Here is a 7,384-nt window from a genome sequence, read left to right as displayed (position 1 = left end):
TCATATAACTATTGCTGGGAAACCTGTCGCTCATCACTCATCCCATCGCACATTCGCTTACTAGTAGTACTCCCTACCTATCTCATAGTTGCCTCTCGTCCTCCTTCCCCCATCCCATCGCTCTGCTACACATAGTCATGTTGTCTAGGTCTTCCTAACCCTCGGGCAACATGGCAGACTCGGAGAATTATTCCTATTCATTAGCCGGCAACGTCTGTGAGCAAGGCTCTTCTGGCCCTCGTTGGGATCTTTGACTTACATATATCTGGACGCAGATTACAGACCGAACTGTGAAGAAGTCCTTCGGAGGACCCGCCTATCGCCGACTCTACCCACGCCGCATATACGACCTCGGTGAGGACTAACCCCGCCCCACACCCACCCCGGTTGCGCTGCCTTGGCTGCTTTAATGCTTGGGTGGAATTACGGCTAATGGCAACAGATCACGGCGACCGCAGTCGATCCATATCGTGTCGTACCCATCGGGATATGTCCCTCCCGACCTAAGATCAGGCCAAGCGACGAAGCAGAACAAGCCAAAGAAAGATCAGAAGAAGGAGACGGCCAAGTCAGATCGAGGTAGTAATACATCAACTGCGCAGTCGTCGAAGCGCGTGTTAGGAAAGGTCTTCGGACCCATTAAGTCTAGATTCTCCCATTACGTATCGAAAGAAAGAGACAACCCGACATCGCCCGCCACGCCCGGCGTCTCTGCGCTCACGAGACCTAGCACATCCAGCTGGCACAACTCGTCCAGGCCACAGTCTATGATTCTAATTCCCACGACGGGGTCGACACCCAGACCCATATCTACCATGGTCGATACGCGGCGCGCCGCACTAATGGGCAATGTTCTCCAGAATCCACACCGAAATAGCCTTATGTCGATACGTTCCACCAAGAACATCATGAACTCAGCTGTGACCGAGGTGCCCAAGCCCGTCGCATCGGGCAGCGGTCTATCCTGCTCCATTATCTTGGCCGAGCCCAATATCTTTTTGACTGGCTTCGAACATGACGGCCACCCAAGACACGAAACGGCCAATTCGACAGCGCTACTACGAGGGAAGTTACAGCTCAATGTCTCCAAGAACGTGAAACTGAAGTCGGTGACGCTGAAGCTATCAGGTAAGGCCAGGACTGAATGGCCTGAGGGCATTCCGCCCATGAAGGTGGAGCAATGTGAAGAAGAGTCTTTGAGGACACAGGTTTTGACATTTTTCCATGCCATGCACGAGACATGGGAGACACAGTACGGCAACCCGTGCACCTACACGATACGAGGGAGTTCAGAGAATACGGGGCGTTCATCACCCGGGCCCGGGCACCAGCCGGCGTCTCCGGCGCAATCCCAATTATCGCTTGCTCTAAAAAATCGCCCGGGCCACTTGACGGCCAAGGAATACAAGCGCCTATCCCTCCAGTCGGTTCAATCTCGAAGCTTTGGAAAGGGGGACTCACCAGGCGGAAGCCCGGCCCAGCTCAAGGGTTACAAGGTTTTCTATCCCGGCACATATGAGTACTCTTTTGAGTTGCCCATCGATCACCACCAGCTTGAAACGTGCAAACTGCAGTTCGGGTCGGTGAAATGGGAGTTGGATACTATCGTGGAGCGCGCCGGCGCGTTCAAGCCTAACCTGCATGGAGCAAAGGAGGTCTGCATCGTTCGCGTCCCGGATCAGCTCTCACTAGAGATGACGGAGCCCATATCGATCAGCAGGAAATGGGAGGACCAACTCCACTATGATATTATGATATCGGGGAAGTCGTTTCCGATAGGGACCAAGATCCCCATCGCATTCAAATTGACGCCGCTGGCCAAAGTACAAGTCCACAAGCTCAAGGTGTTTGTAACCGAGTCGATTGAGTATTGGACGAACGACCGCCGCGTGACGCGGAAAGACCCAGGAAGGAAGATCCTGTTGCTGGAAAAATCAGCTGGAAAGCCCTTGGACAAGCAGTACGAGAATTCGGAAGTCCGAGTCTTGAGCGGGGGCGAGCTGTCGCCAGATGAGCGGCATGAAGCGCGTGTCGCAGCAGCACGCAGGCGCACTCTTGAGGCGTCGAAGGCCCACACCATTCCTCAACCACTACCCGACCCTTCGGACAACCTCCTGGGTGACCTGGACCTAGGATTAGAATCGTACTGGGGTTCGACTGAGATTGAGATGAATGTTCAGATCCCCACATGCGAACAGATGGCTAAGGACAAGAGCGTACGGCTGAATCCCGACTGCAGTTGGAAGAACGTCAATGTCTTCCATTGGATCAAAGTATGTTTGGCTCCAAGATTAAAAATCGAGTTCTTCCCTTGCACACTTGCTGACCCGACACAGATTGTCATGAGAATCTCGCGTCTCGATCCAGAAGATCCAGCTGGCAAGCGCAGACGACACTTCGAAATCAGCATTGACTCTCCTTTCACCGTACTTAACTGCCGTGCAACGCAGGCCAACACCAGCTTGCCGCAGTACTCAGATGCTGAGCAGCCTATGTTCCGGCAGAAAGCCACGTGCGGATGCCCGGATGCCAACATTATAGCCACGGACCCTTCGCCGGCGTCTAGCACTGGCACAATTCCATCGGTAGACCCCAGTCCTATAAACCCCGAGTCCTCAACTCTTGCGCCACCCCCTGCGGCGCACATAGGAACGCAAGCACAGGCTGGAGGCACGCAGCAAGTACAACGGCCCATCCACCTCTTGCGCTACCCATCTTTCAATCCTCCCGCCTTCGACGCCGACGATGCGCCCCCACCCGTGGCCACTCCGCCTCCGCATTACGACGTTGTCGTTGGGACACCTAGTGTGGACGGCTTGGCTGACTACTTCGCGCGACTGGCCGACTACGACGATGGCGACAGTGATGGCTCAGATGAGGGCGAGATGCCGAGCCGTATCCTGGAGAGAACGGGCCGGGTCAATGTAGCTAATCCCCGCACCCCCGGTGGGCGGCTGATGCCATCCCGCAGCCTCGAGATCGAGAGACCGACGGTACCTATGACGCTAAACATGGCGGGTGCGTTAAATCAGCGGAGAGGCTAGGTCCAGAGTTGTGGGTGTGAAGATAGATTGCTTGGATTCCTGGTGCTGCGGCTTTTGGATATACTCAGCTGTGGCTAGGGTGGCTTCATCAATGTGTTTGTGGGTTTGTGCTATCGTTCTTCAAGATACCTCGACTGAAAAGTCATGACGAAATGCATGTATTGCAACGGGAAGATGGCTTTGATACGGAGTTTATGGGACAGTAACGTGGCTCACGATGCATCCTGGGGCATTTATGGGCGGCATTTACTTGGGTTTCCATTATCACTCATTGCGAATACGAAGGTTGGCTGGCGTTTTGGGGACAGGCACGAACATTACTATCAGGAAGCCTTATCGTGGAAGCAATACCAACGCATAATTTCTCATCAGACACATTCGAACTTCGCTGACACTGCCACTAATTCTGGGTGATATAGTGTTTTCCGTCCCAATCAAAATTCTCTGCTTTGAGTTTGATGCGGGACGGGACAGACACAACATAAGCCCACCCCCTAATTCTTATTTGCGGCTGCTGCCCGGATTTCACCCGGATTTCGCCCGGATGATCGGCAGGGAACCCGTTGAAGATGCGGTCTTAGTTGTCTACAAGGTATTAGATAAGCTAGCAAGAATCGTGACTCCGAAAGACATTGTGACGCTAATTGCGACAAACTCACTCAGTGCCAATGTCAGTACCAAGCTGGGTTCCTTTGGCATCCTTTACCTCCGGCCGACGCTCGATGTGTTTACTATTGCCCGGAGCGCGGAACGCCGTTGCCTAGCACAGCCGAAGAGGTTTAATACCGATTGGTGGAGAATCAAGAACGATACTCGGGGTCTGGACCCTAGATGATCCAATGACGGCTTCCTATTGAATTCTGACGAGCAGCCAACCACATGATAGGGATGTCCGTCTTCAGGGGTTCATAGTTAACGACTTGACATTATTTCCTGCAAGATGCGAACTAGGGTTTGGAGGCACCGTGGCATGCCCTTCCCCCTCCCGATGTTCCGATTCAGCTAGAAGCTGGAACTGGGCCTTGACAGTATTGCATCAACGGAGGCTAGCATGGCATACAGTAGACCTATTAGACTTGGTAAGAAGCGAAGTTGGGGAACAGCCATGGAACGAGGGAGGCCACATATAAGAAAACACAACCTTCCTGTTCATACCGCTTGGCTCTTTGCCTAGGTCAGTCACTACCCCCTTCCTTCCAACCTTGTAACTCGATATCCAGGACAGGCCTTGGCATCATGAGGATCACTCCAGCCCTCGCGGGTTTGCTTGCGCTACCCATCGCGTTGGCGCAGCTAAATAAACTTGCTGAGGCTGCAGGAAAGCTTTACCTTGGTTCCGCCACAGACAACTCAGAGTTGTCCAACAGTTCGTACCTGGCTATAATCTCTGACACGGATGAATTCGGCGAGATCACGCCAGGCAATGGCCAGAAATGGCAGTATACAGAACCAAGCCAGGGAACATTCTCTTATACCAGTGGTGATCAGATCGTCGACCTCGCCGAGGCTAATGGTCAGCTAGTGCGCTGTCATACTCTCGTCTGGCACTCACAGCTGCCCTCGTGGGTTAGCTCTGGCTCCTGGACCACCGCTCAGTTAACTTCCATCATCCAGACTCATATCGCCAATGAAGTTAGTCACTACAAGGGGCAATGCTACTCGTGGGACGTGGTAAATGAGGCACTGAACGAGGATGGCACCTACCGAACCAGTGTCTTCTACACAGTCCTCGGCACCGATTACATACCAATTGCTTTCGAGGCTGCCGCCGCCGCCGACCCAGCGGCCAAGTTGTACTACAACGACTACAACATCGAGTATAGCGGAGCCAAACACACGGCCGCTGTGGGTATTATCGACCTGATTCAGACCGCAGGCGCCAAGATCGACGGTGTCGGTCTACAGGCTCACTTCATCGTCGGCAGCTCACCGGGCCAGGCCGATCTCACCAACGTGCTCAAGGCGTATGTAGCGGCTGGAGTGAGCGAGGTCGCATATACCGAGTTGGATATTCGCTTTACCACTCTGCCTTACACAGCCGCCGGTTTGCAACAGCAGGCCTCCGATTATGCCGCTGTTACTAAGGCATGCCTTGCCGTCAACGAATGTGTGGGTATCACCATCTGGGATTTCACCGACAAATACAGCTGGATCCCCAGCACTTTTGCGGGCCAAGGTGGTGCTTGTCTATACGACGAGAACTTCAGCAAAAAACCAGCCTGGACCACGGTCTCATCGGTTGGTTGCCTTGCGCCTCACCCCTTTCTTGGCAGAAAATACTAACCCTTTCAGATTCTTGCTGCTGCTGCGACCTCGACAGCCACTGGAGGCACGATTACGACCAAGGCATCCACCACTACCATTATCGCGACAGCAGCGACGACAACAACCTTGGCTACTAGGTGAGCTCTCTTGCGAAGGCTGCGGCCCTATAGTCTCCTCTGTACCTACCTCGCTGCACAGAAAGGAAGCTGACTTGGACTTCTCACAGTACACGTACCAGCATCACCACGGCAGCGACACCTACTTCAACAGGAGGAGCTCACTATGCCCAGTGTGGTGGCATTGGCTGGGCAGGCCCTACCACTTGCCTTAGCCCGTATACCTGTACCAAACAGAACGACTACTACTCGCAGTGTCTGTAAGAGGTCACCAAATGACGGCAGCACTCCCTGGGCGCTATGGGTTCAGCGGCGCTGAAAATTGTGTTTCTTTCAAGCACTATGCAAGGTTGCTGGCAGTATAGGTATCTCGATAAGCTGACAGGTATATAAAGTCAACACCAGCTGCCAAGGCACAGGACTTGATGCAATGGGACTGTCACTTCAGTTCAATCAGGTCTGACCCATAGGTCATGACATATACATATACATGTGGTATTGGGTTCTGTAGGAGGACCGCCCACCGTCCTGACTTTGGAGCTTCCACATCTCTAGAACCGTGCTTTCGATAATAAAGCAGTATGACCGCCGGCCACCAGCAAACGTGCCTCCGAAGGCCGCATGATTTTGATGAGAAGTACCAACACTTCGCAAACGAACCACCCCAGTTGCTTTGTGACATGTTTCCGGCTTGCTCGCAATAAAATAAATTGTAGCAGAATGCTGGATATCAATCCCTTTCCCTTTCCTTGTCCTACCAAGTATGTGCTGAGCAACATAAAGTACACACTGTCCTTACGCCTGATCCTTATGAATGATGAAGCAATCCACTCGTCTCCTTTGCCTCTTCTGAAATGCCGATTATTACCCCTAACAAGTGCCATCTTCTCCTGACACAAAAGACCTTGTCAGCTTGCCGGCACGCTTTGCTGACTGACCGAGTAGCAATGAGAGATATCGAAGCACCCGTATCTGCCTCGGATGGCAGCAGAGGCATTGACGACAGTGACAGCGGTAGTGGTGGGAACCACGGTGGCAATAATGGTGGGTTATTTGGTGAGGCCGATGAGCATGAGCGCGAGGTGACAGAGTCAGTCACTCCCGGCCCATCTGGTGCTATTGGCGACGTCATTGGGCGCTGGGGTCCTACATAACAGCCGTACCCAGCATAGAGCCTTCCATCTCCATATTGTCCATAGGAACCTCCATGCCTCCACCCCGAGCCTCCATTCCCGACATCTGAACGCCGCGGATCTGGTTTTCCATGTCTGCCAGTCTCTTCTCGACATCGCCTAGGCGCTGCTCAATGCGCTGCATACCCTGAGCGACGTCGTGGCCGATACGATCCAGTTTGTTGGTCAGGCTGCGAATGCTCTGGGCGAGCGGCGTGTTTTCCTGGCCAGGCGGGGCAGCAGGGACTCGAGCCTCATGGTTGTGTCTCGCATCCTGGACAGCAAAGCGCCATTGGTTGCCCAGTTGGACCTCGCACACGGCCTTGGCTCGCCAGGGACAGTCAACCTTTCGCGTCGAGGGGTTGCGCTTCTTGGCCGTGCTATTGTACTTGACGCCGCCGCGGTCGCATACCAAATCGTAACGTGTCGGCTTACCGTCTCGGTAATTGCTGGCGCGAAGCTTCACCACGCCGTAACCCTGGTCCTTAGCGACGCGCTGGACGGCGTTCAAGAGATCTTCGAAAGTGCGATAGATCCCCTCGGGCGGGGCAGCGAGACCACCGGGTTCTTGGGACATGTTGATCTGGCGAGACGGCGTATGGGCTGGGAGCCCGGCCGCCACGGGGGTGTGCTGAATGGTGTGGCCGTTGATGACGCCGTGGCCAACGGCGGGGACAGGCTGAAGGGGGGTTGAGAGCGAAATGTTGGCGGTTTGAGAGAGGGAAGTGGGAGAAAAGGAGTGGATGGGCTGATGTCGCGGCAGGCTGAGTCTGAGCCTGATCGCGGC

At 54.0% G+C, this 7,384-nt stretch overlaps 2 protein-coding genes across 2 annotated transcripts; both read left to right on the top strand.

Annotated features, from left to right (window-relative positions):
- Positions 1–842: 842 nt before the first annotated feature.
- BCR38DRAFT_455502 (or S-antigen, C-terminal domain-containing protein) lies at positions 843–3,044 on the top strand (the record flags this gene model as incomplete). The annotated part of the gene is made up of 2 exons (XM_040861795.1): positions 843–2,273; positions 2,337–3,044. 2 exons carry the CDS (start codon positions 843–845, stop codon positions 3,042–3,044), a joined length of 2,139 nt encoding a protein of 712 aa, XP_040718855.1.
- A 1,236-nt stretch (positions 3,045–4,280) lies between these two features.
- BCR38DRAFT_406488 (putative endo-1,4-beta-xylanase) lies at positions 4,281–5,689 on the top strand (the record flags this gene model as incomplete). Its single annotated transcript, XM_040858061.1, has 3 exons — positions 4,281–5,282; positions 5,337–5,446; positions 5,536–5,689. The coding sequence occupies 3 exons, from the start codon at positions 4,281–4,283 to the stop codon at positions 5,687–5,689; spliced, it is 1,266 nt and encodes a 421-aa protein (XP_040718854.1).
- Positions 5,690–7,384: the final 1,695 nt, after the last annotated feature.

The sequence above is a fragment of the Pseudomassariella vexata genome (genome assembly GCF_002105095.1).
Source record: "Pseudomassariella vexata strain CBS 129021 chromosome Unknown BCR38scaffold_3, whole genome shotgun sequence".
NCBI lineage: Eukaryota > Fungi > Ascomycota > Sordariomycetes > Amphisphaeriales > Pseudomassariaceae > Pseudomassariella > Pseudomassariella vexata.
This window is presented reverse-complemented; position numbering and strand designations above follow the sequence as displayed.